The 25,190-nt window shown below is 35.5% G+C and overlaps 1 protein-coding gene across 1 annotated transcript in view; it reads left to right on the top strand.

Moving 5' to 3' along the window:
* Dora (zinc finger SWIM domain-containing dorado) overlaps positions 1-25,190 on the top strand; it is a 260,924-nt gene that overhangs the window by 229,467 nt on the left and 6,267 nt on the right. The window contains exons 20-22 of the mRNA XM_069825149.1: positions 5,212-5,907; positions 20,112-20,304; positions 23,339-23,513. Coding sequence (XP_069681250.1) covers positions 5,212-5,907; positions 20,112-20,304; positions 23,339-23,513 — 1,064 coding nt within the window. The remainder of the gene's footprint in view (positions 1-5,211; positions 5,908-20,111; positions 20,305-23,338; positions 23,514-25,190) is intronic.

The raw sequence follows: 25,190 nt of genomic DNA on the forward strand, positions 1-25,190 counted from the left end.
CAGTACTTACACAGATTTAATGTATCAGCATCTCCAGTTTATAAAAAAATGCAATGCAAGTAGAAAAACAATTCTGCACATCCTTCTGGAATGCCCAGCTCATGAACAGGAAAGAATAGCAGTAAGAAGAGAAACAGAGCAACTCAAGAAACCACTGCAGACAAACCTTACACTGCCCGTGCTTTGGTCTTTTGCATATACAACTACTATGGCCACTGTGCTTTCAATGTATAAATCAAGCATGAATTAAGAATAGTGAAGGAAAAGAAATGCCAAGCGAATGAATAGAAAATTGACCAGAGTTTCGTATATTTACCTTATTTAATGAACATCACTTAGACGTAACATATCTTATGCCAGAATCATCTGCCTTCCTTTCCCATGCCAAGTGCATGTTGATATCCACTTCATGTTGTTGATAATTTTCCTAGTGTCGCATAAGTCAGTCTTGTAATATTTTAAGAAAATATGTGAAGCCTGTTTTATATATCAGCACAAAAAAAGTTCAGGCTGGTAGGACTGGATGATTATTATGGCAAGAAATGGTTGGAAATTAAAGGTTGATAACAATTCTCAATTGTTATACCACCAAAATTCGAATTACACAAATAATGAACATGGAATGACTCAGCAGTGCACAAGTGGTTGTAACTATTGTCCGACCGAGTGGTTATGTCGAAGGGTCATCGAAATGAGGGAAATCAAGTGACACTTACCTTAGTGGTGCCATTTTCTTTAAATTATTTTGAACATTTATATAATATTAACCCTCTGATTGAGTTTCTGGCTGATATGTACATCTATTATTAGGTATTACATCTCACTTCACGATATGTCAGAGAAAGAACAATTGTTTGCATCTGAAGTCTGACTAGTGTAATATGTAGCTAGTTGGTGATGTATGCAATAAAGGGGAGAAAAGAACTGGCCACTCTATGCCATTATCTGCTGGCCTAGTTGCCCCATAAGTGGTGTCTTCTTGATATCACTTGTTAGGTTCAGACCTTCTTCGGACAGTTGACTAGACAACAACAACATATAATGTTACGTAGACTTCCAATTTTATACAGCAAATATTTTCAGGAAAGAACCTAACAGCCCAGTCACTAGCCTTTACAAAGGGAATAGCAGAAATGGATGGGGAAACCGTGATACGACATAACCACTTGGAGAGACAGTATTTTGTGCCACAATTTCCGGTCTGTAACAGGAGATTATGCTTCGATTCTATGTGAATTACTTTATCTGATATATCATAACTAGGGCTAACTGTTTCTGACCCAAAACATTGCTTTTAGGTTAGACATAACTGGTATGTAAATCTGACAACACACATAAGCAGTGTCGGTTGAAGTGGTAATGGAATGAGGTGAGATTTTTATTGGCTCATAATCCACATAGTCTTGTTGCCTGACATTATTTACTATGCTGTGATTGGTCTGTTTCAGCACATTACTCTTAAATTGTATTGTTTGTTTCCTTCCCCTCATTACATGTAATAGTCACCTTCTAGGTTCAGGATCAGAAACTGCCAACCCAAATTATAACAAATGTTTTCCTTTCTTTAAAGACAGTTATTTCCATTTCATTTTACAGTACTTGCTGTTAGTATGTAGAAAAAGGAATTGTTATTAAAAGGAGCAACAGTGCTTCATTATCTGATCTTGATCATAAATGTTTCTTTTTGTGAAGGATTTTAGATAAGGGCTCAAATAGCCATAGTAGCTGATGCGGCCTTTTTAAACCCCACTAACTAACTAATTAACTAACTTACTAACTAACTAACTAACCAACCAACCAACTAACTAAATGTTTCAAATGTTATCATGGTTGCTCAGCTCTCAGCTACATAGTCTGTCACTGTTATTCAAAATACTACATTCCTCTACTCCTCAGTATCTTGCTCCACGTTTCCAAAGGTTGTCAATCTCTAGAGTGAGCGATTTAGGTCTACAGTAGAGCATCAATTATCCAAATACCGATCACCCAAAACATCATTTAACAGAAAGCATTCCAGTGGGCAAATTCAAATTTGTGCTCGCGCCAAGTAGAAGTTTCGCTACCGCTGTTTGCAAGCTTCAGCGGCAAAAAAAAAAAAAAAAAAAGTCTCAGCTCTGAAGCCAAAAAAAAAAAAAATGATTTCTCTTCCTAAACTGTAGGCCTACTTTAATGACCATTTTGAACTTGTCAAACTAGGCTAGTCAGCTCTCTGTGTTATTTGTAAAACGTATGATACAAAATATATACTACATCTACAGTTTTGTGTTTAATATCATTGATTCTTTGTTTCATACTGCTTCTATGACACTGGTACAATTTGTTTTCATAAATGATCGGTTATCCAAAAAAATCAGTTATCCGAAAACTCCCCGACCCCAATGTTTTCAGATAATCAATACTCTACTGTATTTCTAATCTCCCAATATAGAACCTCTGCATATTCTTCATAATTTAGCATTGAATTCCCTCGATTTTGGAATTCTCTCCTGCAGATGATCAAAGATTGTCAGACTTTACCGACATTTCAGAATAAACTTACAAAATTGTTATTAGATACGAGCTAGACACGTTTATTATACTTATTCCTGTGTGTAAGCTAGTGTTCCATATTAATTTGGTATGTTCTTTTGTTCCTTAAGGATTTAGCTTATTTGTAATATTGTTTCATTAACTGTCTGTACATTATTTTTCTGTATTATTGTATATTCTACATTACGAGAAGCCTAAATTTTTCAAATTGTACTATGTTATATTATTACTAGTTCTTTTAATTGCATAACATTTATATTATTACTGTGGCATGTATCATATAGCTAATCACATTGAATGTTATAATTTTATTACATGTACGTATTACCTTATACTTCAGGTTGGTTTTTGGTGAAGTGGAAGAGAAAGCCTGATGGCCTTAACTTCACCCTAATAAATAATTCTAATTCTAATAAAGTTAATAATTCCTGTATTGTTCTCGGTTGCTGAATGGGTATCATGTTCTTCCATTTGGTCCAAGGTTTCTGGGTTCAAACCCAGATGAGAGCAGTGGATTTTTAAAGACAATAAAAATAAAAATAAAATCTTTGAGATAACTATCTTTAAAAGGGAAATAAAATTGGTTCTCTAGTGTTATAAATGTTATGCAATTAAAAGAACTCGATCACCGAACTCACATCTGCTAGTTATCCTGCTGTAGAATGCAATGAATTATTTTTGCAAGTATCTTTTCCTCAGAAATGGAATTTATTATAATGCTATGCTAGCAGGGGAATCATTTGCTGCAAGTAAAAGAATTCTTTCCCAGAACTTATATATGCTTATCATCACTTTCACTTGTCTCTCTATTATAGAATGCAAGAATAAATCAGTCAGTCTTCTTAATGTATCCAGCTGTTTACTGACAACATAAAGTCCACTGTAGCCTATTCAGTTTTTGCTTTTCATGAGAAATGAAGGGTTTTTTTATTAGTGTTCATTATAGATGCCTGTTGCCAGTGGCCAGAGTTGGGGTGTAGAATGCAATGAATGAATAAATAACTTTTGCAATTATCCTTTCCTCAGAAATGGAATTCATTACAGTGCTTTGCTATCACAATAATATAGTGCAGTAAAAATTTACACGTTTTTATGAGTATCTGAAAAAAGAAAACGTATAATTTAAACAATTTAGTAACCTGAAATAGCATATTTTAATAACACACGATTATTTAAAAAAAAAAGTTAATTTGGATTGCATGCTTTTGTTTGCTCCTAAGAAATAAACCATGTCCTCAAATTGTGATAACTGTTCCGTAATTTCTTCAGTTACAGTACATCAAAATGTTTTCAGTTTGGAGGGGTGTTAGGGTAGTTGTTGTATTATGTGCAGTCACAGTTTCAATGCTGGATCTTCATTGTTTAACATGTTCCATTTCTTTCCTCTGTGTGCAAGTCGTGAGGTGAGAGTTTTGCTCACATACTTCTTTTCCCTCTCTGACTGAATTTTTCCCACTTGTACATAACCAGTTCGCTGAAGCTAACACTTGGCAGCTTTGAATTTTCGCGAATTTCAAAGCAGGCTGCATCTTAACAATGAACATGTACTATATTTTCGTGCTGCTACATTTTCACAGGAAATCTAATTTCGAGCAAAATTGATTTAGAATGTATCATACAAGGTGGATCAAAAGTCGCTTTCCCCAATATTCGTTCTTAGGTTTCATACATGTACACATATACAGATATCATAACTTGAATAAACGAATAGCTGGTGTAATAAGTGGTGAATTGACAACCATGTTAGTGCATCAACTGTTTTTCCGATGTCATGTTTTGAAAACATCCCTCGTTTTGCCGAAATGCAGTTAATATGGCAACAGGATGGAGCACCACCTCATTTTGGTGTAGAAGTGAGGGACTTCTTGAACCAGCAATTCCATGAATGGATTGGCCATTGTGTCACAACAGAATGGTCACCGAATGTGACCTGACGCCATGTGATTTTTTGCAGTAGGGTATCCTGAAAAATGATGTTTTTGCTCAGAAACCGCAGGTTCTGCATCAGTTGTGACATGATAGAACAGTCATTCGTGTAAATCGATTGAAATCGTGAGTTATGTTCTGCCATCTGTAAATCAGTGTCTGAACATTGTGAATCGAGAAACAGGGCCTCCATTTTTTAACAAAATCTGTAATGTGTAGTCAGATGCAAATTGAATGTAATTAAATGTAAGGAAGTGTTTGGGGAAAGATACTTTTGACCCACCTTGTATTTTCCGGGGGTTAAAAGACGATCGTAGCCAAGTGTAAAAAGCGAATAAAGAAAAAAACGTATATGCGAGTTAAGTTAACATGGAAAGTATAGGAATTTTGCTAGGACCCACAAAAAAAACGAATAAGTCTAAAAAATGCGTAAAAGAAGTTTTACTGTATAGTTAACCATATACAAAATGAAGAAAAATTTGCGGACATCCACACTCCCATGTGATTCTTTAGTGAAAATTAAGACACTTTTCTACTTAGTCATTATTCCGTTAGGAAAGTTATGATACAAAAGATTTTAATTCCTGTCAAATTGAATGTCGAAACCCCGAATATTTTAGTAAAATGCTACCACTCAGTTGATAAATTTCATTAGAAAGTACGCAGTTACAGTTTTATATTTGATATTTTATTGAAGATGTTTATTGTTTTGTCAGATTTACTTAAAGCTATTTGGGTTATTGTTTCATATTGAAGCATACACCTGGAGGTGGAGAGCAGCCTATGGAAAATGAAACACCTCATGAATCTTTAACTCTGGACACCAACAGTGGGGCTCTTGTTACAATGGTGGAATCTACTCCACCATCCATAGAGATGGCTCAGCAGCTGCCTACAGGATTAGTCCCTCCAAGCACTGGAGTCTTGCAAGGCAATCTTGCTGGTACACCAGGTGCTCAGTCTGTAGTTGTAACCACAGCACCTCCTCCTCCATACCCACAACACCCTACAGTCACAACATTGGCGCCTCTGGGTGTTGGTATGAGTGTTCCATACACTGTCGCTCCATATAGCTTCACTGTTCAAGGCCTTCATCCCCACCCACATCACCACCCACATTTTGGGAGTCCATTAAATCATCATCCCCGCACAGTGACCCTCCCACCCCCTCCCCATCTGCAGATGTACCTTTCCCCACCTGCATTCCAGTACCCACCCCATGCTGCCAATCAGCAGGCAGCTTACGCAAATATCCCCCCTAATGCAGGGGCTCCAGGGTTGCCTCCTAATCTGCAGTACTATGGAACAGCGGTAACACTTGCCCCGACAACATCTGCTGCTGTTGGAATGAGAGCTGCAGCCGTTGTGGCTAATGCAAGTGGGGCTGCACCACCACATCACCATGTGTATCCGATTCCAGCCACCACTATCCAGCAGGGAGGCACCTTGCAGGTATGTTAACTTCGAAATTTTCAGTAAAATCTAGTTAGACTATACTCTGTTATATCAATATTATATTTTATACTTATTGGAATAGTGCCAACTCCAGCCTGCATGTTATACAATTTCCAGGATGACATGAACAAACATCTACAGACATATCAAGCTTTGCATAGTTCAGTAGAGGAGCTCAGATACTGGGAAGTGAGAAGTAAAATGTTGGGTCTAATGGAACAATGATTTCTATTCCATGTACCCAGTATTACTTACTTGCTTACAAATAGCTTTTAGAGAACCTGGAGGTTCATTGCCATCCTCACATAAGCCCACCATCGGTCCCTATCCTCCGCAAAATTAATCCAGTCTCTACTATCATATTCCACCTCCCCCAAATCCATTTTAGTATTATCTTCCCATCTATGTCTCGACCTTCCCAAAGGTATTTTTCCCTCCGGCCTCCCAACTAACACTCTGTATGCAGTTCTAGATTTGCCCATACATGCTATATGCCCTGCCCATCTCAAACGTCTGGATTTAATGTTCCTATTTTTTTTTTTTATTTTAGTAGGTTATTTTATGATGCTTTATCAACATCTTAGATTATTTAGCGTCTGAATGAGATGAAAGTGATAATGCCTGTGAAATGAGTCCGGGGTCTAGCACCGAAAGTTACCCAGCATTTGCTCATATTGGGTTGAGGGAAAAAACCTCAACCAGGTAACTTGCCCTGACCGGAATCGTACTCGGGTCACCAGGTTTCGCAGCCAGACTCACTAACCGTTACTCCACAGGTGTGGACTTAAATGTTTCTAATTATGTTAGGTTAAGATGTGTAACTTTCTCCATTCTCCTGTAACTTTATACCTCTTAGTCCCAAATATTTTTCTAAGCAACTTATTCTCAAACACCCTTAATCTCTGTTCCTCTCTCAGAGTGAGAGTCCAAGTTTCATAACCATACAGAACAACTGGTAATATAACTGTTTTAGAATTCTAACTTTCAGTTTTTTTGAGAGCAGACTGGTTGACAAAAGTTTCTCAACCAAATAATAACAGACATTTCCCATATTTAATGTGCATTTAATTTCCTCCTGAGTGTCATTTATATTTGTTACTGTTGCTCCAAGATATTTGAATGTACTCACCATTAGATTAAATATGAGGGCTCTTCAGAAATCAACTTCCGGTTGTTGATTGTGGATTGCTAGAATGTTGCAGAAAAATGGCGCTTGCGCAGTAACCACGAGTAAAGATGTAATAATGCTCCCATGCATCACGCACTCATTTCCATTCAGTAGTGAGAAACAGCTGTTGATAATGGATGCGATTATTACTTATCCCGCGAGTTGTGAGGTCCGTTCGGTTATTCGATTTCCTCATGCAGAAGGAGTTAACACTGCCGAAATTCATCATTGATTGTGTCGTGTTTATGGCAACATTATGAGTGATAGTACTGTACGGGACTGGTGCAGAAAATTTAAGAATGGGCGTGAAGATGTGCACAATGAGGGAGGTCAAGGATGACTGATGAACTCGTTCAACACATTGAACAAACTGTGCATAAAAGACGTCCTTTCACAATTTCTGAACTCTCTGAAAATTTCCCACAAAGTTCAAGGACAAGTCTCTATGAAATTGTTACGGCAAGGTTAGGTTTCCACAAATTTTGTGCACAATGGGTTCCAAAAAATCTCATTGACCAGCATAAAGCTCAGAGAATGACCTCAGCCTTAATGTTCCTTCAGCGTTACCACAATGATGGTGATAAATTCTTGGACAGATTCGTGACAGGAGATGAGACATGGGTACACTTCGTGAATGCTGAGACCAAAGAACAGTCAAAGCAGTGAATGCACACCCAATCCCCGAACAAGCCAAAAAAAAAATTCAAACAAACATTCTCGAACCAAAAGATGATGGCTACAGTTTTCTGGGATCACAAAGGAGTATTGTTGACGGAGTTTATGGTGCCTGGGACCACATTAACCGTTAAAGAAGCTTCAGAGAGCAATCCAAAATAAATGCTGCAGATTGCTGTCTGAGGGTGTCATTCTTCTCCATGACAGTGCGAGGCCCCATACTGCTGCACGCACAAAGGCTTTATTGGACAAGTACACATGGGAAATTTTCGAACTTCCCCTCCCCTCTACAATCCAGACTTGGCGCCAAGTGATTACCACCTCTTGCCCAAGATGAAGAACTGGTTAGCCACTCAGTGCTTCAATGACAATGAGGAGCTCATGGACGAAGTGAAAACCTGGATGAGTACACAGGCAGTGTCCTTTTATGAAGCAGGAATACACAAGCTAGTCCCACATTATGATAAGTGTTAGACTTTATATGGCAACTATGTTGAAAAATAGTGTCACTATCCAGGAAATAAATATGTATTATATTATATATTTAAATAAAGCTGAGATATATATACAGGCTGTTTCAAAAATACGGGGCATAATTTCAGGTATGTATTTCCCACATGTAGACAATCAAAATAGTTCATGACAACATGTGTCCGGAAATGCTTTATTTCCGAGTTATGGCCTTCACAACATAGATATTCACTGGAACATTTTTCTTTTCGCAGGTCGTTGCCGTCAAAGGAGACATTAAGAGGGCACTCTGACAATTCATTCCGAGGCGAAGGTTACATTCAGTGTTGTGTAAGCGTTAGACTGTGCGACATGTATTCAAATCAAGAGCTGGCAGAGATACACTTCATGTACGGTAAGGCGGACGGCAATGCTGCGCTGGCTCGTCATTTGTACCAGGAGAGGTACCCACCCACAGCGACAATGTCCAGATTGGAAGACATTTGTACGTCTCCATTACCGTCTGTGTGAGTATGGAAAATTTAACTCTCCTGGCTTGGGAAGGGGACGACCAAGATCTACAACTCCAGAAGTACAGGAGGAGATTCTGGAGGCTGTGAACATGACTCCTTCTATCAGCACACGAAGGGTAGCGTTGCAAGTCAATGTTCCTCATACGACTGTCTGGAGACTGTTGAAAAAGTATCAATTGTATCCTTATCATTTGCAACGTGTACAGGCCCTGTCACCAGCAGATTACCCTGCACAAGTTAGATTCTGTCAGTGGTTCTTGCAGCAGTGTGGTGTAAATCCGACTTTCCTGTCTTAGTATTATTTACAGATGAAGCACAGTTCACACGAGATGGCATAACAAATTTCCACAATCAGCATGTATGGGCGTATGAAAACCCACGTGCAACTGTTCCATCTCATCACCAGGTGCGGTCCTCCCTCAACATGTGGGCCGGTATCATTGGTGATCGATTAGTTGGACCCCATGTACTTGTAAACAGACTTACGGGACAGGCGTACACAAACTTCCTGGAAAACACCATACCTCATGTTTTAGAAGACACTCCACTGATCAATCGCCAACACATTCACTTCTTGCATGATGGCGCTCCTGCACACTTCAGTCGTACGGCTTGCCGGTACTTGGATCGAAGGTATCCTGATCGATGGATAGGTAGAGGTGGCCCAATTGCTTGGCCTCCACGCTCACCTAATCTGAACCCTCTCGATTTCTACTTGTGGGGCCATTTAAAATCATTGGTTTATTCATTTCCGGTGCCTGATTTGGAATCCCTTCGGAATCGAATTGTGGCATGTTCTGAGGACATACGCAATACTCCTGGAGTTTGGGATCGTGTTCGTAGGTCAATGAGACATCGATGTGAGGTCTGTATTCAAGCAGGAGGTGGACATTTTGAACATCTTCTGTAATGACAACAACCCGCAGAAAGAAAAACGTTCCAGTGAATTTCAGTGTTGTGAAGGCCATAACTCGGAAATAAAGCATTTCCGGACACATGTTGTAATGAACTATTTTGATTGTCTACATGTGGGAAATACATACCTGAAATTATGCCCCGTATTTTTTAAACACCCTGTTTATATATATATATATATATATATATATATATATATATATTGCCCTTATATGAAACATTCCTGAGTTTGGTATTTAATTTCTAGTTGAATTCAGACAATACAGCCACCCACTCTCATTGCTCTTGGACAGTACATAAACATAACACAATTTTTTAAAAGATTTATCTTAATTTAAAATAAAATTTAATTTTTAATTGATACATAAAATACAAGGGCTGTTCAATAATGAATGATCATGAATTTTTTTGTAGCATTATCTTTATTTATCCTCCAAATTTTGATGCTCTTCCTCAAAAAAATGTCTCCATTGGTTGCAATGCTCTTGTCTCATCATTTCTGCTAGTCTTCATCACTTGTCCTGAAGATTGAAAGTGTATCTCACGAAGATGTTTCCTTAACTTAAAAAACAGAAAAAAAATACATAGACCCAAGTCCGAACTGTGGGAAGGATGAGGGAAACATTTCATATTTATTTTGGTGAGATACTCCATGACTGCATTTGTCATATGAGGCTGTGCTATCGTGGTGTAGTATTCACCCTGTTGTCTTGAAATGCAGATGTCACCGCTTTGACTCTTTTTGGTGTTGGTGATGGTGGAGATTTCCACACAGAGCTTTGTTTCTTACTCTTGAAGTTGCATCAAGACTGAAATATAAGTGCAGTGAAGTGACATATCGTGTAGATTAACATCGACAAGTGTGGTACCGGTATAGTGAAGTGATAAAGTGTAGTGTTGATCCATTGAAATATTGTAGTGTGGTGATACTTCAAAGTATAAATAATTTAAAACATAAATAGTGAAGTTTCTTCTAGACTGAAATATAAGTGCAGTGACGTGTCATATAGTTTAACGGCAAGTGTGGTATAATGAAGTGATAAAGTGTAGTGTTGGCCTATTGTTTGTATGACTTTTCGTTGAATTGTATATATTTTGTATATATTTTAATAGAGTAATTTATATTATTTCTGCGTTTTCTTAAGTATTTTACATTTTAGCTTAATTTTTTATATCATATTTTTAATTTAATCGCTGTGATTTTGGATTAAGCCTAGGTAATGTATTTTTAGTTAGTTTTTATAGTCTGGGTTACAGTTTAGATTAATTATTGTAATATTGCATTTCATTGTATATAAGAAGTGATTTTAGTGCTACTGATAGTGCATGAGGGATATAAACTACTAACAATAAGTGTGTAATACTAGGAAGTGTGAAGTATAGGCCTAATTGTTTTCGTGATTTATTGTGCCAGTGACATGAGTGCTAAGGCGTGTGATTTGAGTGGAAACGGTGGTGCGTGTCGTAGGAAAGTTAGACAGGGAGTATTTTGTGACAGTTGTAGAATGTGGTTCCATTACGGATGTAGTAACACTACTAGTGATGAGGTTAGTCTATGCGATAACTGGTCATGTGAACTCTGTCACTATAAAACATTAGTTGTAAAACAGAAGGAAACCATTGCCAACCTACAATACGAGCTGGAACTTTTCAAAATTCAATTGGGAGGTAGAAATGTTGCTTCAACTTTCAATTCAGATTTGCTTGATTTTAAGGTTGTATCCAGACGAAATCGTAGGAGGAGAAGGTTCTCTGCTGAGGATGTTAGTGAAATAAAGTTGACCAACAGATTCAATGTTTTAGAAACAATGGAAGTTGATCAACCATCCCTAAATCCTCCACAACAGGCTTCTGCTGAAGATGATGGTAGAAAAAGTAAAGTATTGTTACTAGGGAGCAGTCACGGGAGGGGAATAGCAAACCTGTTGAAAGAGGAATTAGGGACTGACTATGAAGTTTGTAGCATAGTGAAACCTAGTGCTGGACTTACTCATGTTACAGAAGATCTGGTAAAACTATCTTCTGGTTTTACCAAGAGGGATCATATTGTAATAGTGGGTGGGCCAGGGAACAGCCTGGATAGAGATGTTAGTTACGCTGTTGAGAAAGATGTAGAGAACATAAGTAAGGACAGCAGCCACACAAATGTGGAGGTAGTGGAGCTTTTTCACAGGTATGACAAGCCATGGCTTCATAGCAGGGTGAGGAGTATGAATGCACGACTTGGACGTGCCTTGATCAGACCCAATGCCTCTCATATTGGTGTGATAGAGGTATGTAGCATTAAGAGAGATGATTATACATTTCATGGCCTACACTTGAATTCTAGAGGCAAGAAGAAGCTTTCGCATCTGATCACTAATAGAATAAAGGGTAGGATTCCAGTGATTACCAATATAATTCCTGCTGTTCATCATAGGGCATCTCCTTTTTTAGGGTAAAATATAAATTAGAAAAAGAAAGTAGGCCTATAGGTAATCAGAACAGTGAAGTAAATACAAATCATAAATTTTGTAGGGTTAATTCAAATTCAAAAACAAAAGATACCGGAAGTCAGTTTAGTTTATTTCATCAAAACATACAAAGCCTTAGAAACAAGTCACCAGGGTTATTAACATTCTTAGAAATAGAACAAATAAACCCATATGTAATATGCGTCACTGAACATCATATGAAACAACAGGAATTATCGGCACTTTCACTGGAAGGATACAAACTAGGAGATAGCTATTGTAGACAGAATCTACAGAAAGGAGGTGTGTGCATATTTGTTCAAAACGATATAAATTTTAAAAATATCAGCCTTTCAAAATTTAGCAGAGAAATAGATTTAGAGCTGTGTGCGGTAGAATTAGAATTAAAATCTGGTAATCTTATAGTTATAGGTATATACAGGTCGCCCTCTGGAGATTTCAAACATTTTCTGCATCTACTAGAAAATACATTACAACACATACATGGAAAAAAACACGAATACATGTTTTGCGGAGACTTAAATATTGACTCTCACACTAAAAAAAAAAAAAAAAAAAAAAAAAAAAAAAAAAGAATTTAACACATTATTAGCAACCTTCAGTTTAATACATACAGTCAATTTTCCAACTAGAATACAAAAAGGATCGATCTCTGCCATTGAAAATATAATTATAAGGAAAGATAGATTAGATAGTTACCGGACAGTTCCCATCAGACCATGATGCTCAACTAATAAGAAGAAACGATAGCATTCCTGCATCAAAACACCCGAATAAATTTAGGTTAAGGGTCATAAATGAAGAATCTTTAAAGGACTTCGAAGCTAAACTAAAAAATGAAACATGGGAATCAGTATATGATAATGGTGATATGAATAGTAAATTCAATATGTTTCATAATACATTCTTAAATATCTTTGAATGCAGTTTTCCTGTAAAGTACAAAAATTCTCAAACATCTAAAAACAATTGGATTACGCAAGGCATAAAAATCTCTTGTAAAACTAAGAGGTCTCTCTATATTCAAAGTAGAAATAGTAATGACCCCAAATTAATAGCTCACTTTAAAAAGTACTCTAAAATATTACACAAAGTAATCTTAAAAGCCAAAGAACTTTACTAAAACGGAATTATTCTAAACTCTAATAATAAAATCAAAACAACTTGGAACATAATAAAAAAAGAAAGTGGAAAATGTAGAAGTAAAAAACAAGGTTACACTCTAGTACCGGTAACAGATAATAGAAAAACATCAGATACAACAGAAGTTGCAAACATATTCAACAATCATTTTCTCTCAATAACTGATAACCTAAACATCCCACAGAATAATAGTAATAATAATGCCATCGATTGTTTGAAAATATCTATTCCTGTTACTTTCCCAAATATTCAAATTTTTCCAACAAATTCACGAGAAATAATTACAATTCTAAAGCAATTAAAGTGTAAAAATTCCTCGGGATATGATGAAATTACTAGTAAAATATTAAAAGCCAGTTCACAAATAATAGCCAAGCCCCTGTCTTATTTATGTAACTTTTCAATGTTTAATGGTGTATTTCCAGAGCGACTGAAATATTCAGTTGTTATTCCTTTAGTCAAGAAAGGGGACAGAACCTCGCCCGAAAACTACAGGCCCATATCCCTTCTACCAGTCTTCTCAAAGGTCTTCGAAAAAGTTATATATAAGAGAGTATATCATCATCTTGATAGATACAACATTCTCATTCTGGAACAATTTGGAATTAGAAAGAATAAATCAACTGAGCAAGCGACGTTTAATTTAACTGATAAAATTCTGGAAGCTATTAATAAAAAATTACAAGTAGGAGGGATATTCTGTGATCTCTCCAAAGCTTTTGATTGTATTAACCATAAAATTCTACTACAAAAATTAGAATACTATGGTATTAAAGGCATAGCATATCAGTGGTTTGAGTCATATCTCCTAAACAGAAAACAAAATGTGGAAATCAACGCATTTAATAACTCCTTTAAATCTACTTCAGCATGGGGAAATGTTCATACAGGGGTCCCACAAGGATCTATATTAGGGCCTCTTCTTTTTCTAATTTTTATAAATGACCTTGGTCCCATAATAAAAGGAATAGGTTATCCTATACTATTGTCAGATGACACAAGTATCATAATTACAGATAAGAACTTTGCCACATTCAAATATAGAACAGAAATAATTCTCCTTAAAATTTATGACTGGTTTACAACCAATAAACTAGCATTAAACATTAATAAAATTAACATAATTCAATTTAAAGCCACTTCAAATTTAATCTCTGAAACACTGGACACAACTATCAACAATATACCTCTACTAGAAACATCAACAACCAAATTTCTTGGTTTGCTTATTAATAATACAATAAATTGGAAAAATCATATCAAAGAAATAACCCCCAAACTTAGCTCAGCATGCTTCGCAATTAGGTCGTTACAACAATTTCTAAACAGCAGTATATTTTGCCTATTTTCATTCCATTATGTCCTACGGAATAATATTTTGGGGAAATTCTGCAGATAGTAAAAATATATTCTTATTACAAAAAAGAGCCATTAGAATAATAGTTGGAGCAAAGGCTAGAGGATCGTGTAGATTATTTTTTAAACAATTAGAGATTCTAACCTTAACAAATCAATACATATACTCAACAATAAATTTCCTCTTATGTAATAAAGAAAATTTTCCAACTGACTCAGCCATACATAGTATAAATACCCGCAATCATCAAATTTATCATGCTTTCAAAGGGGAGTACATTACATGGCGATAAAAATGTTCAATAGTCTTCCTGAAGACATTAAGAATCATAGCCAAAACCCTGCATTATTTAAGGTAAAACTAAAAAATTACTTAATATCTCACACTTTCTATTCTGTAGATGAATTCTTGACATTTCACAGTACTGTGTAAATATTATAATACTATTAAATGGTAAACATATTACATTGTATAAAATATTATTGTTATTAAGGTATTAATTCTGTACATATTTCATATTTGCATTTTATTGTTAAACGTAAGAATTGGACATGTTCTTTAGTCTATGCTATAAAGCAAATGTAAGAATATTATGGAACTAATAAATCTATCTATCTGTCTGTCTGTCTGTCTCAGGGTCAAAATTATCAACCAAGTCTCATTTCCAGTTATGATCTCCAAAAGAAACTCCTCACCTTCCTTCTCTAACATTTTTTGAGCTCCACAGAAACCTATATGCAAACCTCCAGTTATTTGAGATCCCACTGCGTACTAAGGAGTGTCATGTGCAGTTTTTCTGTTAATGTATAAGCAGCACCTAATAAAATGTTCGGGTCTCTGACAGCTTTCTTAATGAAATTCGTCTGTCTTTCCTCACAATTGCAGCAGCAGTGTTATGTCCGTAAGATCTGTAAATTAAAGACTAGTGTCTTTTGCCAATGATTGCCTTCCATCACTGAACATTTTGTACTGTGAACAAGCAGTACTAAAGAGTAGAATAGATTCATCACAAGACTATGTAACATTTCATATGCCTCAGCACATGACTTTTTAGACATAAACAAAATTTCAGAGCATTGCATTGTTTTTAATGCGTCAACTCCATTGTGTCATAAGTGAAACTAAACATGTCTTGATCGTGTGTCACAGATTAAAACTGGAAATAAACTCAACAATATCATTATTACGTAAGAGTGAGAAATTATATTGGTAATTTATACTTACTTACTTACTTACTTACTTACTTACTTACTTTTAAGGAACCCGGAGGTTCATTGCCACCCTCACATAAGCCCGCCATTGGTCCACTGGTAATTTATGTACCGCAAAATTTAAATTTTAAATTCAAAACTGTGCAAGTAAAAAAAACTGATTTGTTATTGAACAGCCCACGTAATTATACTATTATTAAGTGATTAATAAAATTATTTCTGTCGTAATTTCGTGCTATGGATCATGAAGGACCAATATCCTCGTTTTTTTCTCAGAATGTTTACTGGCCACCAGCATAGTCTAAGATTAGCAGAAGAGACGTATGCACTAAAGCTGTGCTTGTATACGAGAACGAATTTCGTTTAGACTGATTACGTGATTGAGTTTTTTTATTTCTTCTTCGTTTTCTCCTTATTCTCCTCATCCACCGTGTGTAAGATAGGCTGACCAGATTTTTTATGGTTCAGCAGGGTACATTGGCAATTTCAAGAAAAACCACGAACGCTTATCTAGTCACTCTCCATTGAAATGTTGCAGAAAATACATGTAATAGTTGATACAATGACAGAACTTTGCACATTAAATTTGTACACAGATAACTCCTATACATAATTACAGTGACTAAGAATTCTGTTTCAGTACTGACGCATGCATGGAAGTCTTTCACATAATATTGTACACACTGAACTCTAACACACATTTTACAAGTACTTGTCTGAAGAATATATCTTTTTAAGGATCTGTTCATTCCCATATAGCTTCATACTAAGTTCTTCGCATGAGAAATGCAAGTTTGTTTTTACTTGTAACAAAGTTTTAACTGTTTCAACTTTCACTCGTGACTTTTCATCAGTCCAGATTGAGTTCATTGTGGAGAAAAGCCTTTCAACTGATGAATTGCTGACTGAAAGACACATGACTAATGACACAATTTTGAGAAGATTTTCAAATGAAATGGAATTTTTTTTTTTTTTAATGTTGAAAAACATCATACCACTTTTCATCTGTTGGTTTGTCACAAAACTCCTCATTTTTTTAGCTATTTAAAAATGGACGCTGCAGCAGTTCTAATGCTTCTGCCTAATGCGAATGAAAACAAAGATCCTATGTTCTTCTCGAAGAGTGCAAAATATCTCATATTGTGCTCGCTGGTTCTTCCGTCACATACTGAGAACCATTCAGAAATATGCATGAATCATAGCAGTTTAATCTCGATACTTAAATATTTACGTGTAAAATGTTATTGAAACAAAATCAAAACTTCTGGGGACAAAAGCAGGGACATTTGCTCCCTGGGGACAGCAACTCAAAACTGGGGACTGTCTCTGGAAATCGGGGACGTTTGGTCAGCCTAGTGTAAGACAAATGTCAGGAACCCATGACGAATCCTCTAATTCATCTCACCAGAATATTATCTTACTCTCACCAATTTCTCCAGTGCTAGATAACTGTACAGCTTATACAGCATAATTAAATAACTAATAAAAATGTTTACTACCGGTATATTGTGTTTTATAGGATTTTGTTCTTAACCATTTAGTACTCGCACAGGGTGTTGCGAACACCCCAGTCACATATACAGAGCTGTTAACAACATATTGAGTAAGCCCGTACGTCTGAAACTTTCAATATCTTTCTTAGAATTGATAAGGCAACAATAACCGTAAACATGTTTGAAATTGGAATTCGCATATTCGAGATAATAACAGTTTAAGTGGTGTGGGGTGATGAAGTGTTACAACAATGGTCTATTGTAAATAGTGACAGTGATTGTGCTGACAGAAAAATCAAGAAAGTGGTCTGGGAAGGAAGATAAAAAGTAAATTATGATTAGGAGTGAATAGACGTTCGAAAATTACATGTGAACTAATATTGAAATATTACCATTACTGTACATTAATTTTAACATAGTGATAGATAGTAAAGTATTTAATATAGTTGTATAAATAAGAAAAGAGCGATATTTTAATTGTTCACTAAAAAAATAGCCTAAAAGAACTCATTATATTTGGGGTGTCAGCATCTTTCAATGTTACAAACAAAGTTGGGGTTGAAATAATATATTATTGAAGAGTCTTTTCTTTATAAATATAGAACATATTGTTTTTAACACACAATAAATACCATTTAGCATATTTTAATCAGAAAATTTATTTCTTATTAGTGTTATACATAACAGTACAAAATAGTTGTCAGAAATTAATAGGCATATCAAAGTACCGGCACTGACTTTTAGATAAATTTAGGAACACACTTCAGTGTCGTAACTCTCACATGTCGAGGCATGATTTTCTTCATGGAATAATATGGAAATACGTTATCTTTTCTTCAGTTCAAGTGCTTCCATTTGTGCGATTTTTTTGAGATGCCTTTATATATTTCATGTGAAAAGGTTACATGATAACAATTATTATAAGTATAACTGTGGACCGTGAAATTGTATCATTTGTGTCAGAGCTCCCTGGGAAAGGAATGTTTATCTCCAAATCAACTCATTATTTATAAAAGTCCAAAAACGTATTTCGAACCAAATATCTTCCCTTTAACACCACACACATCCATCTGACAGCTATTTGGAATCGCTCTGTATAGTACATTCAGGGTTTTCATGAGCATAGTAACAAATGATGGATTATTGTATTATTATTTGGTGGTAAACAAGATGGTTTTGACCATAAAATAAAAAGAAACTTTCAATATACTAAACAACTGATTATCAGAGTCAATTTTACAGTTCAAGTATTTAATTGATAATAAATTGATTGCTCATAGTAAATGGCCAATACAGTGCCAAATTTTTTGAAATTAACAAATTTTTGTTAATAATGCCAGTTTTAAACATATCTCTAGAAAGGGTGTTTTCGTGAAAGGCTTTGTAGTGCAAAGACATAATAAATAAAAGTTAATGATTTCAATCAAACAGTTTTTTTTTTCTGTCATGTTAATTTAAATGAGAATTTGATGAAAATAGTATCTGATAGTGATAAACTGAAATGTTACATTTGATCCTGTAAATGGATATATTATAAAAGGAAAATTTTTTTGTTAAAACTGATTAGCTAATAAATAAGTTTCATTTATTTTTCATTAAGCTACATAACTTCTGCATGCAATGAGAGCTGGTTATGTTTCTATCACTTATTCCGAATTCACCTACTTTGTAAGTTTGATCACAATGGAAATATTTTTGTAATCATATTTGTTTAAAACATTAGAATTGGCAATTGAGGCGTGCAGTTTCAAAACCCTCTAAATCGATTAGAGCAAATTTTTCAGGAAACGAAAACAAACTTTTATCGCTTTTGTTTTTATTCTGAGATGACTAGGAGATATTTAGAGAATATAGTAACTATTTTTCAGATGAACTTTTTCACTAATGTAGAGCTCTTTGGAACATTAGCCAATTGTTATATAGGTCAACAAGAGATAAAAAAATTATTTTGCTGAAAAAGTGGATTTAGAGGGTTTTGAAACTGTACGCTTCACATAGATATGGAAATTTCTTTTGAAACATTGATAAATTACTTGCTTACAAATGGCTTTTAGAGAAACCGAGGTTCATTGCCGCCCTCACATAAGCCTGTCAATGATTCCTATCTTGAGCAAGATTAATCCAGTCCCTAACATATCACACCTCCCTCAAATCCATTTTAATATTATTCTCCCATTTACATCTTGGTCTCCCCATAGATCTTTTTCCCTCCAACGTCCCAACTAACACTCTATATGTATTTCTGGATTCGACCATACTGATATTAATATACGAGGATCCACCAGAAAGTAAGTTTCTCTTTGGCCGTTTACAGAGGGAAAACACAATTTCATGGAAAGGTTTATTGGAACAGATACAGTAATTGTTGAGCTATTTTTCAACATATTCCCCACTGGAATTGAGACATTTGTTATACCGTGGGATCAACTTTTGTATCCCAGTGTCGTAGAAGTCTGTCACTGGGATTGGAACCAGTGTGTGACAGCTGTCTGCACATCTCAGTTGATCCCACGGTATGACAAATGTCTCAATTCCGGTGGGGAATATGTTGAAAAATAGCTCAAGAATTGCTGTATCTGTTTCAATAACTCTTTCCATAAAATCGTGTTTTCTTTCTGTAAACAGCCTCAGGAAAATTTATTTTCTGGACGCGCCTCGTACCTTATGTAATGCTAGGTAAATTCCTGTCTCTCATTTCAGTATTTTCTCATAAATGTAAAAGCAGAACAGAGTTTGCAAAAATACTGTGATTTAATTCTTTGTCTATTTTTTTTCTCCCTAGGTTCACAGGCAACAGCCGCAACAGTTCAACCAAACACAGCTACGATACCTGCTGGCAGCATATAGGGTTGGAATGTTGGCACTAGAGACTTTGGCTAGAAGAGTTCATGATGATCGGCCACAGGCTAAGTATGCACGCAATCCTCCTTATGGAGAGGATGTTAAGTGGCTTCTTCGAGTTGCTAAGAAACTTGGTAAGTTGGAACTTCATTTCATTGTCAAGTACATATGTCTGTAAATATGTAGCCTCTATATGTATTCATGTGCGTGCATTTTTTTTATGTTACCTGCTTCTGCATACATAGGATATTCTGACCTAATTGCAAGTTTGCGCAACCACCACCTTTATTATATTCTTTCAGTTTAATCAAATTTGAATTGTTACTTCTCCCAATAGGATTTCAGTTCATTATTTTTGAGCATAAATTCGTTTAAAGCTTTCAGCTACAGTGACAACTCTTTTCCATTGAGTTCAGCAAGGTGTGGTAATTACTCTGCCACTGAAGAGACAATCATAATTCTCACTTGTTTCTCGTATGCTCGCATCTAGTGTAGATATTTAATGAGTGGAAAAATTAAGCTCTGTGTTGGAAACGCTGGTGGTAGCTAACCTGCAACCTTTTCAGTGATGACGAGTGAGTAATGTTGTTGCTGTTAGTGCTGTGTACATAAACTCCACAGTGACTCAACTAATGCATTTTCAACATGAATTCAGTGTTCAGTCTGCTGTTAAAACCCTTCAGTTTGCATTCAACGTAAGAGAAGTTGGAAGTTAAAACTTAAGGACGACTCACTCGAGCTCTAAACATAGAGCAGACAATAAAAAGTAAGAACAGGCAGTACAGATGTAAGTTCAGTTAATTGATTTACGATAAAAAATAATTGGATATGTAGTTATATGAAAAGAACAATTCAGTGTACTGTTTTCACTGTTAAACAAAAAGGAGGAAGTATGGACTGACACAGGTATAACAGATATAAATCATCTGACAGACAGGATAAAAATACACGAAACCTCGAAGGTAACTAGACTGTTAATGGCTTAAATGCCAAAACAGCAATTGAAAACCAACCAGCCACATTAATATATATATATATATATATATATATATATATATATATATATATATCCCTTCATTGACTAAAAAAATTAGGAAAGATTGGATAATGCTGCGTTTGCAGTGAAAGACCTGTCCTTGGGCAAAGAAAACTTTGAATGAATGAATGAATGAATGAATGAATGAATGAATGGACTAAAAAATCGATAGGTACATAGCTTTACTATGCTGCACACCTTTACATAGAACTGTGTGAGAGTGTGATCACCTGTCGACAAGTGCATGGCCTTAATATGTTTTATATCTTTTATGTAGAACTACGTGTGGGTGATGTGAAAAATGAAACAAGGAGAATATAAGAATGACAGGACGACAAAGAGAACAAGGGAAATCCAACGAGAACAAAGAACACAAAGAGAATGAGGAGAATACAAGAATAACAAGAGGAAGACAAGGCGAAGAAGAGAAACACGAGGAGAACAATGGGAATACAAGAAGAACAAAGGAGAGGGTTACATTTTTATGTAATGGTCAATTCCCAAGTTATCCCCCATACCTAGTGAGGAGAAAGACTTAGTTCTACGTCGAAAACTGAAAACAGAGTTATTCACAATTTACAGCACCAAAGGATTTCATTCTATGTCTGGAATTGTAGGTTTGTAAGATTTCATAGGTGTAAACAACTTGGAAGACACTTTAAGTGAATATGTGTTAAAAGTACACATAACTATCCAGAAGACAACTTCAGAAGCTCAGCGTTGTTTCTATACATTAGGGAAGATGAAAGCATTTGTAAGAAATTTTATAGGATAAGAGAGGTTTTCGGCATTAGCAAAAAAAGGTAAACTTGCGAATTCTAAATGAAGCAGTAGAGCAAGTGGACAGCTTCAGATACTTGGGTGTACTATAAACAGTAACATGAGCTGCTGTCAGGAAGTCAAAAGGAAGATAGCAATTACCAAGGAAGCTTTTAATTGAAAAAGGAGAATCTTCTGCAGACCTCTAGAAAAAGAACTAAAGGTACTTGAAGTGGGTTATAGATACTTGAAGTATCTATTTCCTATTTCAATCTTGAATCTCACGGTATTTTTCTCAAAAAATGTCATTACTTCAGTTTTTCGTAGTTGATATTTCAAAATTGTAATGTTTGCAAATTTGACTTAGCTTGTGTACTGATTTTTGTAGTTTTGTTTCAGTGTTACGTATTTATGTAGGCCTACATAATATATTATATCATTATGATGACAAGTGCATCTAAACAAATTTCACTTGAGGTGCTGAAATGGTTAAAACAGTCCCTTCAATTGATCAAAGAATTTCTGGTTGGGTTTATTGTTTAATGAATGTTTGATAATTTGGAAGGTACCTAGATTCAGAACATAAAAATCAATATGTAAATAAAACTTAAGACTTAACAACAATGATTTGATTTTTGAGTTTACGAATGCTAAAATGAACATTTGATTCAATGTAGAGATTGATCAACTTAAAAATAGGCGAAGAGCTTCATAAATGCATAGTAGTATGTGGTATGTGTTGCCGTATGTAAGGGATTCCAAAACCAGTTATGTTCAAACTTAACTTTTCTCGCATTACGTACATTTTATTTCTAATAATAATAATAATAATAATAATACGTATGGCTTTTAAGGAACCCAGAGGTTCATTGCTGCCCTCACATAAGCCCACCATTAGTCCCTATCCTGAGCAAGACTTTTAATAAGTACTTTTATTTACTTTATTTGGGGAGTACCCCTTTCTGGCTACACCTACTCCTCCAACAGGTAAGTATTCCCATTCCTGAACATTTTTTTAATTCAATTTGATAATGTGTGTAGATTATAATCTTAAATAATGTGATAACCTTCTGATATAAATTTTCCAATTTTTACTTTGGCTACAGACTCTTTATATAAACTTAATATGAATTTGTTATAAATTTCCATATCCTTTCTGAATAATCCCCCCAAATTCACGACAGGTGGCAATCCTAGTCCAAGAAAGAATTTTAAATTTTGTACATTTTTAAATTATTACAGATGTAGTGACATTATCATAATGCATAAAAAGACATACCTACATGAAGACCAAGATGAGAGAGGCTGTTATAGACTATGTTTGCATTAACCCTTGCCGAGTGGTTGGTAAATCTGTCTTTTGGATGTTTCAGGCACTCAGTACCTGCACCAATTCTGTGTGTGTGCAGTGAATAGTATAGTAAGTCCATTCGTTCTGCATGATGTGGCATTAGAAGCAGCACACTATTTATCACGAAACAACCCAGGTCTCATCATGCAGCACCTACGCTCAGCACTTACTCCACTCGTACAGAAGTGTCAGCAAATGTGAGTTTTCATCTAAAATACCATATTTGCCTGCCTGTAATACACATGGTCGTATAATACGTATCTCTTTTTCCATGGACATCTTTTGTAGGGGAAATATATGAGAGTGATTCAGCAGGAAAGGACTGTATGTTGAAGGGTTATAGTATAAGGCATTCTAAAGGAAAAACATATGAACATGTTTTTTTTCTCAGTGGTTTCCGAGAAACAGCTATTTTAAAATAATAGGCATGAGTCTGTTTTTCTTCCTTTGCATAATTGCTCACATTGATGCAGACGAAACATAAACGACATTAGGTTGTACTATTGTCTTTGTCATGTTGGTTACTTGCATGTACGCATGTGTTATCAGAATACTTGGAGGATGTACCTCTGGCTGTTGTGTACTTTCAACAAGATGGGGCCTCTGCACATTCCAGTTGATGAGTGATTCAGTACCTCATTGAAACCTATTCTGGGCTTTGGATTAGTCGCAGTGGTGCCATTTCTTGGCTACTGAGGTCACCTCACCTTACTCATTAGATTATTGTTTGTGGGGTTAGCTAAAGAACAAAGTCAACAAGTGCAAAATGGAAATAAGGGAGTAATTGTTTGCCTGCATTTTAAATGCTTGTGATCACATTAAGGAATATCTAAACCAGTTCAAATTAGCAACATGGCATCTGGCTACATGAGCTGCAAATTGACAATTAAACAAACATACATGTAACGATCTCTTAATTTACTGTTATCTGCACTCTTCCAATTCCTTATGGTTTCGATTGATTTTCTCCAAAACCATTGAAAATAAGACTATAAAGCTATAAAGCAAAGGTGAGGAAAGAATGATATTGAAATGATCAGGAAGAGAAAAAGGAATTTGCTGGATCGCTGCTGAGAAGAAACTACCTACTGAAGGATGCACTGGAAGGAATGGTGAACGGAAGAAAAGTTCATGGCAGAAGATATCAGATGATAGACGACATTAAGATATATGGATCATATGTGGAGACTAAGAGGAAGACAGAAAATAGGAAAGATTTGAGAATGCTGGGTTTGCAGTTTGCTATGAAAGTAAGTGAGATGATGATGATGATGATGATGATGATGATGATGATGATGATGATGATGTCACTTTTAGGTTTTAACTACATTTATCTTGAAAATACTGTCACTCTCAAGTCTTAAGTATGAAAATTCTTAAATTAGTAGGTACTGCTCTTTGGGAGAAAAAAGGACTAGATTTAAGTGAAAATAAATTATTATCACTTACAGTCATCTGCACCTGCACTTTAAGAAACTGATCTGCTGTTAATAATGATCCAGTCAACACATTGTAAAAATACACTATTGTGGACCTTACATTTCGCATTCTGCTTCATTACGTTGTATACAATATTATCTATCTGAAACTGACTTTTTAATTTAGGCGATATGTAAAACAAGAACAGTGAAACGTACAGCAGAGTCCATATAGGCCAGTTTCTGTGTGATACTTTTCCAATTCACTGTGGGCTAAAGCAAGGAGATGCACTATCGCCTTTACTTTTTAACTTTGCTCTAGAATATGCCATTAGGAAGGTCCAAGAAAACAGAGAGGGTTTGGAATTGAATGGGTTATACCAGCTGCTTAGGTTCATTGTTAACTGGTACTGAAGGTAATTTTCCGAAAAAATTAGGACGTGTGATAATCACTGG

This window comes from Periplaneta americana, chromosome 4, assembly GCF_040183065.1.
Source record: "Periplaneta americana isolate PAMFEO1 chromosome 4, P.americana_PAMFEO1_priV1, whole genome shotgun sequence".
NCBI lineage: Eukaryota > Metazoa > Arthropoda > Insecta > Blattodea > Blattidae > Periplaneta > Periplaneta americana.